The 18,798-nt window shown below is 38.5% G+C and overlaps 1 protein-coding gene across 2 annotated transcripts in view; it reads right to left on the reverse strand.

Moving 5' to 3' along the window:
• The window catches only part of BLOC1S5 (biogenesis of lysosomal organelles complex 1 subunit 5), a gene marked incomplete at its 5' end in the record, with an annotated part of 77,615 nt that overhangs the window by 36,420 nt on the left and 22,397 nt on the right, over positions 1 to 18,798 (reverse strand). The window contains 2 exons of one of the 2 annotated variants that reach the window (XM_079935490.1): positions 428 to 3,033; positions 13,384 to 13,442. In XM_079935490.1, the coding sequence (XP_079791616.1) occupies positions 2,839 to 3,033; positions 13,384 to 13,442 (254 nt within the window). In that variant the 3' untranslated portion in view covers positions 428 to 2,838. Of the gene's footprint in view, positions 1 to 427; positions 3,034 to 13,383; positions 13,443 to 18,798 lie in introns of those variants that run through there. The other variant, XM_079935491.1, reaches the window with a different exon arrangement.

Consider the following 18,798-nt stretch of genomic DNA (forward strand, 5'->3'; position numbering starts at 1 on the left):
AGATTCAATTCTAAACTTGGAAGATAATTCTAAACTTGTATGTACCTAATAACAAAGCTTCAAAATATATGAAATAAAAACTGAAAGAATTACAGGGAGAAATCAGAAAATCCACTAGAGTAGGAAATTTTAACACATATCAGAATCTGGAAGATCAAGTAGAAGAAAAAAAGAACAGTAAAACAGATAATTTAACCAACACAATTAACAAGTTTGGTCTAATGAATACCCAACAGTTGGAAAATATGCATACTTTTAAGCACTAACACAACATTTACAAAAACTTAGCATATTTTAGGTAAGATGGCAAATCTCAACAAATTTTAACATCTCAAGTCTTATATGAATCTATCCTTGGACCACAATCCAATAAAAGCAGAAATCAATAATAAGAACAGAACTTAAAAATCTACATGTTAGGGCTTCCCTGGTGGCGCAGTGGTTGGGAGTCCGCCTGCTGATGCAGGGGACACAGGTTCGTGCCCTGGTCCGGGAGGGTCCCGCGTGCTGCGGAGCGGCTGGGCCCGTGGGCCTTGGCCGCTGGGCCTGCGAGTCCGGAGCCTGCGCTCCGCGACGGGAGAGGCTGCGGCGGTGAGACGCCCGCGTACCGCAAATAAAAAAAAAAAGCAAAAAACTACATGTTAGGAAATGGAAAAAAGAATCCACATATATAAGTCAAAAAAGAAATCATGATGAAAAATAAAAAATACTTAGAATTTAAAAACAAATATTTCTATAGCACTTTAAGTTGACAAACATTATTTCGTTGGATCATTAGAAACTAATCCTGTGAGGCACACAGAATCCATATTCTCTCTGCTTGACAGCAGAGCAGCAGAAACGCTGTATGTTATGTAACGACTAAAGCTACTTTTTATATATAAATAAAACACATATCAAAAGTGATTTAAAAACTGGGAAATATAAGTGAAAGTGTTCACTACTAAAAATAGTAAAGGGAAAGAAAAGCAACCCTCTCTTTTAGAAGCTATACTGAACAGCTAAAAAAGTCACAAAGAAAGAATTTAGTATCAATGTTTAAAGCTCGAAAAGTCCATTAAATCATTTTGGTTTAAGAAGTCTCTTAGATCCTCCTATAGTATATACAAACTCATATGGTAAAGTATTTATTATTCATATGAGATGAACAAACACTGTCAGAAATCTCTGCACAAGTTGAGGAACCATTCCTAATCACACAAAGTCCTGATCTCCTGGTTCCAGCATCTGTTCAATGGTGCATTGGCAATTAATGGCTCTCCCCAAACTGCCTATGGTACAAAAGGAATTTTCATTTAAGGTTCCCCTCCCTTTTCATGTGTGGGATATTTTGGGAAGTATGTTTTCTTTTTCCATCCACTGAAAGAGAATTAAGAAAATTCCAACATGCCTGAATGTCAGCAAGTGCTCTTTTTCGTCCAGGTACCGGAGGATGATGGATGAACCTGTCAAGCCTACAGTAGCGGACAGAGGGAGTTGGCAGAAGTTCAGTGTTACTGAAAGAAATCTCAAATACTTATTTCATCTCCTCTATTAACTTTAATCACATTTTCAACATGCAGCCAAGAATGAAGCTTTGACAGCAAGCCATAAATTTACACAAGCAAGCATTGTCACTTTTCTGCAGTAGCAACACTGAGATAACACAAGAGTTGAGTATTTTCTTTCTTGTGCCTTTCTTTACTGAAGAGCAATAAAAAAAAAAAGACCTGAAAGATTTATCCATACCTCAAATTCATTTGCCATAAATCTCTTGAAATTATTGCATTTAATTCTGCTTGGTTTATGGCAAATAAAAAATCAACTTAGTTCCTCAATTAGATTGGTAAATGCAGATTTTTAAAGATCGCAGTGATGACAGAACTGGTACATGTTTCATCTTAATACACCTGCTGATGAGAACAGACATTAAGCACTAAAAAGGATTTCCATTTAACATGGATCATTTGCCATGTGGGCAGATACTTCTGGTGTACTCAGAGCCAGAATCTTTATATGGTTCCGGAGGGCTGCCTTGGCAGATTTTGCTGATCACTCATTAAACAGCTGAAACATGTATGGACATTATTTATCTTACAAAGCTTACCCACAGCAAAACACGCGTAAAAATGAGGTAAATCTATGGGCAAGATTATGGTTCTTGGAAAGGTTAAAAGTCAACTCTGTATTTGGTAAGCTTTTCCTTGTGAGCACATTTTAAAAGCTGAAAATATGAAGTGCTGGAAGGCCACAAACTTAACAAGCATGTCTTGTCATCCAGTGAAACACGGCACTACGCTGCCATGCAAAATCTGCAACTTCTCCTAACAGGCCAATTCAGAGACCAACGTGGCTCTCTTTGAAGAGCAGAGACAAAGTTTTGACTCTCTTCAATGTGGTCTCTGCTCCCAGGACAGTTGTTTCTCAGTACATTACTCATGGAATAACACTGTACACACTCTTCCAAGAGCCAGGGAGGCTCTGACAGGCAGCCACCATATCGGCCTTCTGAGCCACAATAATAAAGTAACATTAACCCTGCATAAGAATGAATTAAATTACTTTTCTAAGAAGTCTGTATTTACAGTTCTCCGAGATAATCAATGGAAACTAAGACCAATCCTCATTAACAAAGAGCGTGTTTATACCATTTTCCTCCTACTTCTCCCCATTTAGAGATACAGGCAGATACAGGAAATTAAAACTGGGAAGATGTGGCATTCTTCTAGGAAACAGCTAAGACTCCGGTAGCAGTTTCTTTTTTCTGCAGAAGAGTGACACTGAATACACTGCTCAACTTGAGGCAGAGGCTGAGCGGTTTCTGAGGGGAGGCAGTATTTTCTCATCAGTCTGTCACTGTTATGGCTCAAGTTCTCCAAAGGCTGGGTATTTTGCCAGGCCCCTCTCCATCTCGGCGTATTGTTCTTTCAGCCTCTCCATGGCTGTTCTGTGCTCTTCGTCCACTTCAGCCTGTTTGCTGTGTTGTTCTTTCATGAAATCCTCCCACTGCATTATATGCTGTTTCTCACTAGCTATTAAATGGTCATTACGCATCTGAGAAAAGAAAATTTGAAAGTCATGGGACGTTTTGCAGACAATTATTTTTCTATGCAGAGAGACAAATATTTTGATATTTGCTCACTACAGTGTAACAATCGGCTTATAAGTCACAGTGACAAAACTGCTTTATAGTTTTAATGTCCAACAAGAACATGACATATTAGAAACATCTAAGGCTTCTCTTACTATGCCTGAACATGGGCATTCACATTTCTGAAATTTCAAAAATGTCTAGTATTTTAAATGACAGAATCAAACATAATCCAGGTAAATTTTCATACCTCTATTTCTCCACAAATTCCATTTAATCGCATATAATTTAAAAATTAAGTTTAAAGAATACATGCCAAAAGAATTGTTATTTTAAGAAATTAAAATGCATGTCTCACATAAAATATTTTTGGCCACATTAAAAGAGGCACAGATTATTAATCACTGGAAGACAACTCAAGAACTCTCTCTTGGGCTTCCCTGGTGGCGCAGTGGTTGAGAGTCCGCCTGCCGATGCAGGGGACATGGGTTCGTGCCCCGGTCTGGGAAGATCCCACATGATGCGGAGCGGCTGGGCCCGTGAGCCATGGCCACTGAGCCTGCGCGTCTGGAGCCTGTGCTCCGCACCGGGAGAGGCCACAACAGTGAGAGGCGCGCATACCGCAAAAAAAAAAAAAAAAAAAAGAACTCTCTCTTGGTTCAGTTCCAAAACTTAAAGCAAATAAACGGCAAAAGCATCTGTGTCAAATATCTAAGTTCATCTTGAGATGTCCCTTAATATTTCTATATGAGGACAAATTTTTTCTTTTGAGTAACACAACAATAAAGATGAAACAATATATAAATTAAAAGGCATAAATTTAATATAATTTAAGTTATTATCTTTGAATAGGTATTGGGTTGGCCAAAAAGTTCGTTCGGATTTTCCCGTAACATCTTACAGAAAAACTGAACGAAACTTTTGGTCAACCCACAAAGAGCTAAATACAAAAAGACAGTATAAAAAAAACTTTCTATCTCTGCCTCAGTATTCTACATATGTGTCTAGAAGTGTTGCCACAGACTAAGTCCTGTTTAAAAAACAAGCACTGTGACAGATGCAAACCATCAAAACCTACAAAGCACCAAAAGGCTTACTAATCCCAGAGCCCTAATGAAAGCAGGAGGACACCTGGTTACTCAGAATACCGGTAACTCAGATGCTGAGAGAGCTATCAGGAAAAAGATGGAAGCCGTGTTTTCCCACCACCCATAATGCCGCCCATTATCTTCTCTCTCATCTGGGCCATGATGAGAAGCAAGGTGGAGAAGCCATGGTGCTCTAAGTATCTATGAAAGGTGTATTTCTGCTAGTTGTTTTGTATATCTTATCTACTTCTGAGGTTACAGGATTCTCATTTTACAGATGAAGAATTAAGGCTGAAGAACACTAAGTTTACTTCTCCATGGTCACTGAGCTACTGCATTGTAGACTCAAACTTAGGGCTTGCTGACACCCAAACCTACGGCTTTTCTATCACGAAGTGCAAATCAGATCTTTCCAGGGAAGTTTTACACAGATGGCTAAAGGTCTTCTGCAAGACAAAAAAAAAAAAAAAAAACTACTGCAAGAGTTTTTTCTGCCAATCTGATCTAAAGTTCCTCAGCACCAAGGCGAGAGGTTAGAAGTGAATCTGAAGTTTCAGTTATAGTGAAACATTCCCCTAAAATATGTCCCGCAGACCCATGTGATCTGAGCAGGCAGTACAGTGGGGGGGAGAGAGGGTTAGGATGGGGTTTGCTGATCCAGTAAGTTTGGGAAACAGGTTAAACAAAATTCAAAACATTTCTTCTTAACCTTTCGGCCTCATGGACGGTAATTCTTCAAAAGATGAATAAAACATGAAGAGTTCATTAAATTCTTTTCATGGAACTTTTACAAAACTATTTTAAGAGAAAAGTCATAGAGAAGAAAAATGCAAATAAATTTCATCAAAATGATGCCTTGCTTTGGCTGAAAATTAATTTCTAATAAGTACAGAGGATACTAACCCTGCATGCTCAGAAGCTGTTTAACAGATTAGTCTTCTCTTTTTAATTGAAGCACTGTCATTAGCTTGGCTGACCCTGTGATCTGTGCCATGAGGCAACAGCCCAGGTTCGACTTCCCACCAGGCAGCATGTTGCCATACAGCTCAACAGAGAAAAATGAAGATTTGGGAAGTGGATAAACCTGGCTTCAAATTCTGGTTCACCTGTTACCAGTTGCATGATTCTGGCCGCGTTAAATTTTAATTTTAAAATGAGGAAAAGAATATTTACATTCATAAATAAATCTGTATCATGTCAAGTTCCTAGCTCGGTGTCTACAGTGCTTAATAGAAGGTAAGCATTATTATACAGATATGAGCAATGCATCTAGAAGGCAGATCAAACCACTTTTTAATCCTCTTCAATTTAGGGTTTTAAATCTTTAATTTTAATAATCTGATTTTAGCAACAGATTTTTATAATTCAAACAATACAAGGCAACTCGAATAAAAGTAATAGTTCTCGCCTCCCAATCCCATACTCAACTCAATCTTCCCGTGATTCCACCATTTACCATTTGGCTGTAAGACAAGACTTTAATTAAGACATTGCCAAAGACCAGTTTCTCTATTTTGTAGCTTCAGAATATTATTACCAAAGACATATACATCCAAGTAGCTTTTTCATATGACACATATCACTGCTTGGCCTCCGAGTCCAGGTGAAGGTGAAGACTGACAATTCCCTAACCGAGTTGAAAATCTAGTCTTGCTTTCATATCAAGGAGTTCTGCAGACTTGTGGTTGCCAAGGGGGAAGGGGGTTAGGGGAAGGAATGATTGGGAGTGTGGGATTAGCAGATGCAAACGCGCGCGCGTGCGTGCGTGCGTGCGTGTGTGTGTGTGTGTGTGTGTGTGTGTGTGTTGTGTGTGTGTGTGTGTGTTGGATAAACACCAAGGTCCTGTGTAGCACAGGGAACTATATTCAATATGCTGTGAAACCACAGTGGAAAAGAATAGGAAAAAGAATATATGTATATGTATAACTGAGTCACTTTGCTTAGGCAGAAATTAAACACAACATTGTAAATCAACTATACCTCAAGAAAATTTTTTAAAAAAGGTCTGGAAGCCACTCTACTTTATCTATCCTTTCTCAGTCTCCCACCTTTAATAACAATGACTGCTTTGAAATCTTGCATTCTCCACAATTAGTAAGGAAAAAAAGGGAGGGTAGCTTGTATATTCCTGTACTGACAACACTGTAATCTTTACCTATAAACAAAAGTCAGCTACCAGAAAATAACATCTACCTGAAACTTAGTTGAAAACTTTATGGTAAGAACTTTAAGCGGTCAAAAAAAAAAAAAAAACGCACACGCGTGCACGCGCACGCACACACACACACACACACACCAGCCCAAAATAACATAACACAAAGTCCATTTAAAAATACTGCAGTATTCATGAAAAACTCTTCTGATTCTGAATTTATTTGCCCTACCTTACACACAATTCTAACCAGGTTAGTTAACTGTTTTCTAAAGCTATACCATATTAAAAGTCAAATTAAAGAAAATGCTGATAAATGAGATAGAAAGAAATGATAGGCATCAGCCTTACAAAAAAGAAGACAGATACAGAAACTTAGAAACAGACAGTATCTGAGCGCGTCTGAAATAGAGAAACACGTTTTTCTCTCTAATTCCCTGAGGACATCACCATTTTCACCACAGCATAAAATTTTACATTCTCAGTAATTCCTAATTCATAAAGAAAATTAACCTGTAACATTTAATAAACTTTTTATAAAACCCAGAAAAGTGTGGAATATATTTTTAAAGATTTCCATCCAAAATAGTTAAAGTGATAAAAGTACTATGCTTCAAGATGATAAAAATCTCAGCTTTGTGGTTGACCTGGCTATATGGAATGATTTGTGTTCTAAGACTTCTAGACACGCGAGGTTTCATTGTATATAACAGCAGAAAAATCCCAAGTTAGCTATATCTCACATATCATCACCCAGAAGCAAGTTAAAAACTATTTAAGCCAACAGGAGTGAAGGTTACCTCAGAGCAAATCTATTCAAAATGTCAGGAAATACAGTCTGGGCAGCGGTAACCTCACCAGAACAGAACAACAAGGAGCTGAACTGCTCCTTGATCTGAAGCAGCAAAGGCGCCACCTCCTCGAGAACCAAGCCCGTCCTAAGGGCAGCGCGCCTCCAGTTCATGCAGAGCAAGTTATAAACGCCAAAGATTTAGCCTAACATGCCAATGAGTCTGTTTACAACTAAAAAGAACTCTCAGAAATAAGGAACAGTCTTTTATAAACAGTGAGCTAACCGCAGACCGTCATCGCCTGTGCACAGTAATTCGGCTTTCACGTTCAATATAGGGGGCTCTACGTCAGATTTAGTCTGAAAGGATTCCTCTACAGTTGAAATGCGTTTGAAAAATAACGATCATATCTAACTATCGTTATGTGCAACAGATTCACACAAGACTAACAGAAGGAACACAACATAATAATGGAACTACTTACCATTTAAAGCTTAAAATTACCTGTAATAGGTAATTACGGTTAGCAGTTAAATTTCTAGCAGCTACCAAAAGAGTACATACTAAATTATACGTTTAAAACTTGATATTCATGGTGGTGGCAGTAATTAGGGTCTCTGGTGAGCAATTTGCAAAAATCTATCAAAATAGAAAGTATAAACACTTAAGGCTCAGTAATTCCTCATATTAGCATTTTCCCTTAATTTTTATTAAAGAAGTATCACAGATCTTAGAAACAAATTCAAATACAAGAATATAAAGGGACAGTTCCCCCCCCAACATACACATACAAATCCTGTCCCTTGTTTCCTTTTTCCTAGTATTATTACTAGTTTGATGGGTACACTTACGCTTTTTCCTTTGTTCATACAAACCTATTTACTTAATTACAACAAAATGTAGTCATACGACACATGATGGCCTGCAGCTTTCTTTTTTCAATAACGATACAATATGTACTAATGGCATACCAACAGCACGAGGGTGGGAGAGCTCTGCCCTAGGTGCAAGCAACAAGGGGGTGCACTGTCTGAACAGAATTTAAACCGATGACACACACAACTGAAAGACTGGTTTTTATTACCACCAGGTGCTGGCAATATACTGAGTAATGTCAGTGATAAAATACTCTTAACCCCCAAATCCTTCTTTGGTCTGAGTTCTAAACGATTATTGAGGTTACTGTTGAAGTTTAGTAATACATAAGTTTCAAATTAACACATTTTCATTGTTTATCCTTTAATAAACCTTGAAGTTAATTTAAAGGACTTCCAGTTACAGAGCCAGTCCTGAACAAAGTGAGTCAGCTACACACGTTCATTTCCAAAAGTAAATTCCTAACAGTTCAGAATCATGTCAGCTTTCTTTAGATGCTCAGCCCCTCTAATCCCTGAATTACTAAATGTCCTTGCATTTAAAAAATGATCCAGCACTTCCCCAGTGGCACAGTGATTAAGAGTCCGCCTGCCAATGCAGACGACACTGGTTCAATCCCTGGTCTGGGAAGATCCCACATGCCAAGGAGCAACTAAGCCCGCGAGCCACAACTACTGAGCCCATGCGCCGCAACTACTGAAGCGAGCGCGCCTAGAGCTTGGCTCCACAACAAGAGGAGCGACCACAATGAGAAGCCCATGCACTGCAATGAAGAGTAGCCCCCGCTCACCACAACTAGAGAAAGCCCACGCGCAGCAATGAAGACACGACACAGTCAAAAAATAAAACTAAAAAAAATAAAAAATGATCCAGCACAGCAACTGCAGAAATAAAACCTGAATTAGTTCAAATCTATCATTCTACATTACTTTTTTTTTTTACTTAAATTTGTATGTTTCACTCTGTAGTTAAAATTTTTACACTGTGGACACTGGGAGCCACTAAAATGGTTTCCAAAGAAATAAAGACAGTATTACAGTTTCTAGAGTTCATTGTGAAATGTGACTTTTATGAATCTCTTCCAGACTTATTCTTATGTTTAATACTTCCCCAAATGACATATCTGTGTATTTTATCACAATAAAAATAATTCAAATCAAGTTTCAGAGGGTTCTGCCTAAATGAAATCAATTGCATACTCAAAGGAGTGGATACATTTGTTTTCCCAAGATAAAAAAGAAAATGCCAACTTTAAAAGAAAATAAAGAGAAAGTTTATTAATGAGCTATAGCTGTGTACCAAAAATAATTAGCTGTAATGGTTTTTGTCTCTTTCTACAACAGAAAGAAACAGTAGTAATAACCCAGCTTACTTATGTCCCATTGGAGATACATTTGAAGAAAACTCAATCCTGAAGGCAAACTGTGTCTAGGACCAGGTCTATAAATCAACTCATGGATACATAATAAAAACACATTTTTGCACGCATTAGTCTAAGTGGGTAATTCTCGGTGGGGGGTGATTTTGAGGCTCCTGTCCCCCAGGTTTTTGGTTATCACAACACAGGTTGGGGGTGGTGATACTGGCATCTAGTGGGTAGAGGCCAAGGATGCTGCTAAACATCCTACAACATGCAGGAAAGACTCCACAACGAAGATTTATCTGCTCCAAAACGCCAACAGCGCAGAGGTTGAAAAACCCTGGTCTAAGGGAAAACTCTGAATAAAGCAACTAATGTCTAAAAGGTTCTTTGGAACATCTGTCAGCAATACATGTGCCTTTAATTTTACATATGCCTTACAAGGATAAATGAAAAAGTATTTACATCAATAAGAAGTACCAGAATAACAACTGCCAGTAATTATTTAAAATATTTAGAATATTATGTACAGTCATCCCGTGGTATCCATGGGGTTTTGCTTCCAGGACCGCGCTCCCCCCCCACTATGGATATCAAAATCCACGGATGCTCAAGTCCCTTATAAAATGGTGTAGTATTTGCATATAACCTGTAAATCCTCCCATATACTTTAAATCATCTCTAGATTACTTATAATACCTAATACATATAAATGCTATATAAATACAGTGTAACTGCTTTGGAAACAGCTGCCAGCATGTGGCAAATTCAAGTTTTCCTTTTTGGAACTTCCTGGAATTTAAAAAATATACATTTTAAACATTTTGGTTGAATCCACAGATGCAGAACCAGCGGATGCAGAGGGCCAATTGTACTGATCCATTACCCTACATTTTCAAACTCTATCAAGAAAAAATGTATAAACCATGCTATCTCACTGCTCTCATAAAAAAAAATCATAGAGGGAAAACTAAATTTAATAAATATTTGTGGACAAGATGAATCAAAGGATTCATGTTTACTTTATTATTATCTCTAGTCTGGATGAACAGAACTTCAATAGTTGATGCCTGTGCATGAACCTAAGTTTAAACCAGTGACAGATATTAATCAGCTCATCATCTGCCTTTGACAGCTTATTTAAGTCAGTGAATTTTATAAGCCAATTGTATTTTCATTTCACTACTCTTACTGCTAGTGCCCAATAGGCAGTTTGTATTAGTTACCAGTTTTTAAGACATATGTCAAATAACTGGGGAATGTGCATTTATTGTCCTTCTGAATGTACTTTTAGATATCAATTGTGAGAAGTATGATTTGGATGAATGACGTTTATCATAACTTACTTCCCACAGAATTCCACAAATTGTCTTGACATAAAAGAATGATTAATGGCAATAGTCTATTGTATTCCATTACTACTCCCATCTTTCTTTGTTCTGAGAGCCATTCAAATATACAAAATGTAGCCAATAGAATAACCGAGGCAACAACTAACATTAGATTGTAAACTGCAGCTAGAGGCAATTTTGCTTTGTGCACATTTGCTAGAGGAGAAGTTAGCTTTGCCTCTCTGTCATATGTATGTAGTCTGTCATATGTATGTAGTCTGTCATATGTATGTCGTCTGAAGCCTCCGCCACACCAAGTTTTGGCGAAATCAGATATGGCACTTCAGAAAAAAAGAAAGACCTTAAGGATCCATATTTCAAATGTTCCGCTAACTAGACACGCACTAATAAAAGAAATAAAGACTACATTTCAATATATTCTAAAATACTGATTTTTAATGTGTATTCCATTAAAAAAAAAAAGTTCAATAACATTCTCTGAGATAGTACCTGGAAGAAATATATTTAAGACCAAAATACCCCAAGGGCTTTATTATTTCTTGAGGCCATTTTTTTTTAAACCAAGGGACAGTATCTTTCAATTTAGAAAATCAAGTGCTTCACCAACCCTACAGACCACAGCAGGGCTCTTATCCAGAGTGACTGCCTGCATCTTAAACAAACGATCGAGGTGGTAGGGGAAAAAAAGCCACCTGACATTTGGAAAGTAAAGCTATTTCACATAAATTATATAACACAATATATCAGGTAAGTAGAACATCAATCTATCAGGTAAGTAGAACAAGTATTTGCCTTGAAGCTCAAGGACTTGTCCAAGGGCACACAGTTAGCTAATAAAGGCAAGTACCAGAAATAGAAGACACCAGATATTTTTTACCCAATCTGGTAATTTTCCTACTTACATACAGTTAATACACCAAACATGAAAAAAGTTCAAAGTGACAAGAGGAACCATCTATCCCAATTATAATTTAATGTTAGGTTAGTTCTGCTTAAGAATGACAGGGATTGCCATTTTATCAGAATCATAACTGCCCTGAGAATGTCTTAGAAATAAAGACCAATATCATGTGAGTGCATATTCACGTAAAAAAAAACCCTTTTTCATTTTTATTTTGAAAGCCAAGAGAACTGCATAAGTTACAGCCAGTAACAGCCAGCACAGCCAGTGTTCTATCAGAAAAAGTCTTTCTGATTCTCAAACACAGGAATGTTCCTGGTGCTTCCACAACAAATTGCTTAACGTTGAATGCTTGATTCTCTACATTCTTCTCTGGAAACATCCATCTAGACAGTCTACCTACCAGCTCCGTGAGACCACCGACTTCTCCCATCTTTTGCCTTTGCTTCCACTATATCCTTTACCCTACAGTATCTTTCTTCCCATCTTCTATCACTCGAATTCCTACTCACTGATCAAGGTTGGGCTCGGATGTCACTATCTTCCTAGTAAATTACACTTTTTGCCAAGATCCTGCAAAGTTCTTTGTAACTATCACAGCCCTTACTTTATCCTACATTATATTCTCGTTAGTGGTTTGGGACTCCTAGACTTTTAGCTCCTACATGTATGAGCTGCCTTAAACTTAAATTAAAATCTTTCACCTTCAGTGGCACCTAGCCAAGTAGAGACTAAAAAAAAATCTGCTGTCCAGCTGGGCATGGCGCACTGAAGCCCCCACAGCTGTCCCCACCGTGCTCTCCGGACACTGTGCAAGCACTGCACCCCGACACCAACTTCCCCGCCCACGGCTCTGCCCTGCCATGTTATCAGTGGTCTCGCAACAGCCCTGTTTCCCAACCTGGCCCGCTGGGATCCTGTTCCTCTCGGGCAGCCTTCCCACCTGGCTTAACTGTCTTTTCAGTAAGGCTTGATCCATCAGATTGTTGAGTTTTTAAATTTATATCAACATTAAGAGTTGAGCAAAGGGTGGAGAAATTTAAACTTGGGCAAGGTCCCTATTTCTTTTTTACAGTGCCAGATCGGTACCATTATTATGGATAAACCACACATTAAGGACAAATGGAGATAGTAACACTTGCTGATATAAACACACAAAAAGGCATTTTCAGAGTGACTCACCATTTCTTAACAAGTGTATCCCCACTAGTTTAGAACAATAAAGTTATAAAAATACTTCATGAAAACTGTAAGTTAAAACACCAAATTATTACAGGAACTTAAATTCTTGTGCTGTTTTTCCACATCTGAATTTAGTTAAGATATAATTCAAATAAGCAAAGCACTACCCAGCAAGTGATTCACACACTCTTATGACTATTCATTAAAGAACCCATCCACAGGCATGAATGCCTCCTTTTCTAGAAGAAATATACATGATATACTCAAGGCCTCAGGCCTGAAGATTTATATTTCCAACCTGGTGGGTATTTTTTGTTCCATGTAACAGTCCTATTCTTTCTCCTCTAAGAGACAAATACCACTTTCAGGGAAAAGTTGAAAAGGAGAAAAAAAGGTCTGCAATTTGAATTATAAAAATACAGATCGTGCAATTATGTGACCATACCTCCTCAACACACCTTCAATGAATTAGCCATTTTTTAATCTTTTAAAATCACTGCACAAGAGAAAACAAATTCAGAGAATTTTTTAAAATCAAAAGCAACTGCTAATAATATGATAATAAAAGCCCTGGAGTTACAGCCTCCATTACCCAAATGGTCCACTTTTACCTTGTTTCGCTCCTGTTCCCTCTGTTGGAGCCTACAGACCGAGTCCGTAGCTGCTTGCACTGAAATAAAACAGAGTGGGTTTTCAATCAGCAGCCCTTGTTCAAGGAGAAACTTACCTGGATTAAAACAAAAACAAAAACAAAAAACAACACTTGGACTGTTTTAGATCTCAAGAAACTATGCAAAAAAAAGCTGGTATTATTTTGGTCATGGTAGGGTGGCTAAAAGGGGAAAAAAAAGTATTCAGGATGTCATAATGAGAACCACTATCATTTGTGAGCTTTGAGCTGCAAGCCAAGGGCATTCAGTACTAATTCCAATGACAAGTTGTCATCAATGACCTCAGAATTCTCTAAAAAGATATAAAACACCTGATAAATGTATCATTCCATTCTGATGGATGTAGACTTTACAGAGTCTCTCTGATTCATTAACTTCCCCTGCCCCTTCCTCACTGGTACCCCTGCTCTCTTGCAGGCAGGACTTGATACCCAGAATGCTTCGACGACTTTCTACTATTCTTCTCACCTCTTCTAATTCATCCTGGCTGCCACTGCCAGATTCAGGTTTCTCTGGGCTGCTTTCTTTTAAGTCATTTCCCTTTTGTAATGACTTAAAATTGCTAGTAATAATTATTGTAGTTATTTGCTGAGTATTACTATGTGCCAAGAAGTGTGTTAAGTACTTTCCATGTATTACTCCTCTTAATTCCACTTTCCTACTAAGTGAGTATCACTATCCCATTTTACAGATTTTTGTCATCTGTAAAAAACTGAGGCACAAACGCAGTGAAACGTCACTCAAGGAGGTAATATGACTAACAGGCACAGAAAGCAGGACTTAAAATCAGACCCCTGACCCTAAGACTCGGCTCTTGCCTTCAGGGCTCTACCTCTCTTATAATCTCAACAATGAAACTGGTTTTAATCCATCAGTTGTTCAAGCCTCTTCCTTTACCGGATCCATTTTATTTCTGTACACAAACGTTTTCACTTACTTCGCTGGTTGGTGTGTGGGCTAAGAGTCAGCCTTCCTCAGTCAACCTTGAGTTGAACTTTAGTTACGCGTGTGACTGCCCTTGGGCTTGTGTGCTCGCTCGTTCATGCAGCCGTCTGTCAGGTATTTACTGAGTGTTTGCTATGTGCCAGGTGCTACTGCTGCTGCTCCTAATCTCTCAGAACCTTAGTTCCTCATTTGTAAAATGAACGTAACAACTAATAAGAGGGCTTCAGAATGGACATGAGAAAAGGATGAGATAATGCAGTACGCAGTATGCTTAAAAATAATTGAAAGATTAATAATAAAAGCCACTCAGAGCAGTTCTTCACACATGGTAAGCAGTCAAGAAATGTGACTGTTGCTATTATTCTATGCACTGTCCTCTCCCTACTGAAAGTGCTTTCCTTATTCCTTTCCTCTAATTAAAATGTTTCCATGTTTCAAAAGCCCAGTTCAAGGTTTAGTGCCTTCATAAAGCCCTCCAGTTGAATCCTTTCCCTATAAGGATTTTCTCTTATTTGAAATTCTGTAACTAGGTATGTGTATATCCTACCACTTTATCTTGCATTTGCTTAAACAATTTTACCCAGTTGTTTCACAATTACGCCTTTCTACCCCACTCAACCCAGCCCCAAGTTCAAAGTTCCATACAGGGCAGGGGCTGTGACTTCTCTTTCAGAAAAATGTTAGGCCCCTCCCTGAGAGGGTATGACAAAGGGGAGGGTTCAGCTTTTAAAAAGTCATGTTTTTATCAGTAACAATTCATTTTAGTCACATCAAAGATAACACTTTAGTACTAAAAATTAAGGTCCCCAATCATTGTTTGTTCTAATAGAAAAGTTGAAAACACAACAAAATAGGAGTTGATGAGCTCTGCCTTCTTTCTGTGGTATATTAATATTACATCATCTCTCCCAAGTGGTGGTTCTATCATTTCCTGTATTTTTTTTTTCTTGGCTCTGAACATAACTCTTAAAAAACCCATTTTGTGGCCTTTGGGTGCTTCATCATTTTCAGATCATTCTGGGCTTTATCTAAAAGAAGAGTTACAGGACTATGACATTTATATTTTGTCATTTGTTATATACTTTAAAAATTTAATTAGAACACATCAGACAAAGGCACACTTTAGTTCCTTATCAGGATTATCTTTGTACTTAGAATATCCATTTTTAGAAATTTCAGTCCCTGAAATTTTTCATTCTTTATCCACATGATAAAAAAGCTTTGCTTTCTGAATTTAATGAAATCTGCTCTTCTAAAATCTAAGAAAATTACCTAACTACCCTTTCTTCCCCTTTCTTCACAAGTAGAGACTCCAAGAGGAAAAGGGCCATTTATCTAACCCTATCACTTCTATACCACATATTGGTCATGCCTGACTCAGTAGGAAGCCACTTCCCCAGCTGTCTCAGTGTCCCAGGAGGCTATACTGACTTTAAGGAGTTAGGAATTCATCAAATTATTTTCTCTAAACCAAAAGATTACTTGAGGAGATTAGCACCACACACAGTAATTGTGACATGCAACAGCTAGCAGTGTCCCTGTGTCCTCACATAAAAGAGAAACAAATTCATTGTGTCACAGTGTGTATGTGTAAACCGCAAATACACACCTAAGAAAGTAGCTCTGGTTTGGTATTAGGAGCAGATGTTGGCTGAATTCTCATTCATTCATTTCAATGAACAAATAGTGTGTACAGACGGAAAAGATGTCCCAGAACCAAGCCGTAGGGCACCCCAATGTCAAAAGTCAAGGAGAGAAGTGGAAACTAACAAAGCAGACTGAGAAGGAGGAGCCTGTGCTGTAGGAGAGAATCCAGGAGAAAAGGCGGACTCTCCTTATGACCTCTTCCGCAGAAGCGTCATTCTGAAGTTCAAAGAGCTTGAGCTCTGGCAGCAGAAGCACTAAGTCTGCATGGCGGTTCCTCCAACTATTAGGGAGAACCATGGATGTTAAAACACTTTCAGTTTCCTCAACTATAAATGTGTTGGGAAGAGGGTGATAAATATTTACTTTACACAGTTAAGATGGTCAATGAGGAAAATACAGGTAAAAAATCTAACTAGGCAAGTGCTATTAAAAATTAGTATTTTAAGTCATAATGAGTTCTTAAAGTTTTCTAGCTACAGAGGGAGAGTGAAGCAAAATCAGACAAACTTAGCCCCCTAAGTACCTTATAAAATAAATTTAGTTTTTTAAAAAGGTAAAAAAAAAATCCATCATTTAGTGAACAATGAGGAATTATATAATCATATTTAAACTTTGAAAAGTGGTGGCCAAGGACTTCCCTGGTGGTGCAGTGGTTAAGAATCCACCTGCCAATGCAGGGGACACGAGTTCCAGTCCTGATCTGGGAAGATCCCACATGCTGTGGAGCAACTAAGCTTGTGTGCCACAACTACTGAGCCTGTGCTCTAGAGCCTGCGAGCCACAACTACTGAGCCTGCGAGCCACAACTACTGAAGCCCTGCGCACCTAGAGCCCGTGCTCCACAAGAAGCCACCGAAATGAGAAGCCCGTGCACCACAACGAAGAGTAGCCCCCGCTCGCCGCACCTAGAGAAAGCCTGCACGCAGCAACGATGACCCAACACAGCCAAAAATAAATAAATAAATAAATATATTTTTAAAAAGTGGTGGCCAAGAATAGGAACACAGAGTCTATAAAGAACTGAGACTCCTCACCTCACCATAACCACTCCAACCCCCAAAAAATGAGAAAAAGAAAATGGACTGGGACTTCCCTGGTGGCGCAGTGGTTGACAGTCCCCCTGCCGATGCAGGGGACGCGGGTTCGTGCCCCGGTCCGGGAAGATCCCACATGCCGCGGAGCGGCTGGGCCCGTGAGCCATGGCCGCTGAGCCTATGCATCCGGAGCCTGTGCTTCGCAACGGGAGAGGCCACAACAGTGAGAGGCCCGCGTACCGCAAAAAAAAAAAAAAAAAAAAAAAAAAAAAAAGATGTCGGGAATGATATTCACCAAAGCTAAAAAGCACTGGTTATCTTGAGGCAATTAAAGTGATTTCTTGCTTCTTTTTCTTTCTTATTTTCTTCTTTATTTCTACTTTCTTATTACTTAGGCATATATCCTTTTGTTTAAATAATAAAAAATAAAGTCACTGCTCTTAAAACTTAGTTAATTTAAATGAGGAATAACCTAAAGGCTTTCTGTCCTTCTTAGCCTCTAAAATCAAAGGCTGGGTCCTCAATGCTAAGCAAGATCTTGAGACAACAAACATGGTGAAGTTTACGAGTCTATGAAATAAATAATAAGTAGAACATAGACGCTAGGATGAGAAAAACGTACTTTACGGGTTACTCTTATGTACCCTCCTAGAGCTCTCACTTACTTTTTGTATTTTTTAAGGAACCACAGGTGAGTTTTGGTTCTGAAGCCTCTGCTCATCCAATGCTAAGACACTCAGCTAGGATTCTGTAACCGTGTCCATCCAAACAAGCCGAGACGTCCCCCCCTTAATGCTCCACTGTTGCTCAGTTTTGTGCACAACGATCGACCAATAGCTTAAGATCCACACCACTGAGTTCTAAGATTCTCAGCCAACACACTCCCAGCTCAGCCCTCAAACATGCAGAGAAGAGGTAAATGAGACAGATCTACTAACAGGCACAAAACAAAACTCAACTGTCACTAACCTTGTAAAGTATTAGTTAGATCAGAGTATACTGCCTAGATAAACTCACTTTTATAAGCAAGCCAGCACCATGGCTCAAAATGTAAAGTATTTAAACATGAAATCCTGCAGGAACAACAGCTGGGCCCAGGCCAATTTTTAAAACTACATTGGCTCTAAAATCAGATAATTATCTCCATTATCCCCGTTAGGCTCATGATAATAGCTACCAGGAAATACTTAGGCTGGAGCCTACTGAGGAAGCCATTCCTGCTTCTAGCAACAAAATTAACTCCAAAGCCACCGCATGTCTCTAATGCTAACAATAAGGTAGTCCTCAGAGGTTAAAACTTTCATTATTACTTCACATTCTGTGTGCTTTAATTCTTTCTTTTAGCAGAATACATTTACAGTCTGGATTCCCTGTTACTTTAAAACTTTTCTATTTCATTGTGAAGACTATACTTTTAGCATGAGGCCTCACATCAGAAATAGCTTTGGCCCAAGAACAAAACAAGTCAAAACAACCATTCACAGTTTTCTTTTTCTTACTAAGTTTTATCCAATATTTTTTATATACTCAAAGTGCGTACAAGGAAAGTTATAAGTACATCTCGAAAGTAAACATAAGCATTTCTATCAATAATAATTTGAGTTTTACTTTTACTGTAATGACTAGAAAGCTTGTCAAGGTTAAGGAAGTGATGGTTGAACGAACAAGGGTGTGTTTGCAGTTACCATGCAAAGCCTGAAGTCAATTCTAGACTCTTTGCTCTTCTACT

Source organism: Stenella coeruleoalba (assembly GCF_951394435.1).
Source record: "Stenella coeruleoalba genome assembly, chromosome: 10".
Lineage (NCBI taxonomy): Eukaryota > Metazoa > Chordata > Mammalia > Artiodactyla > Delphinidae > Stenella > Stenella coeruleoalba.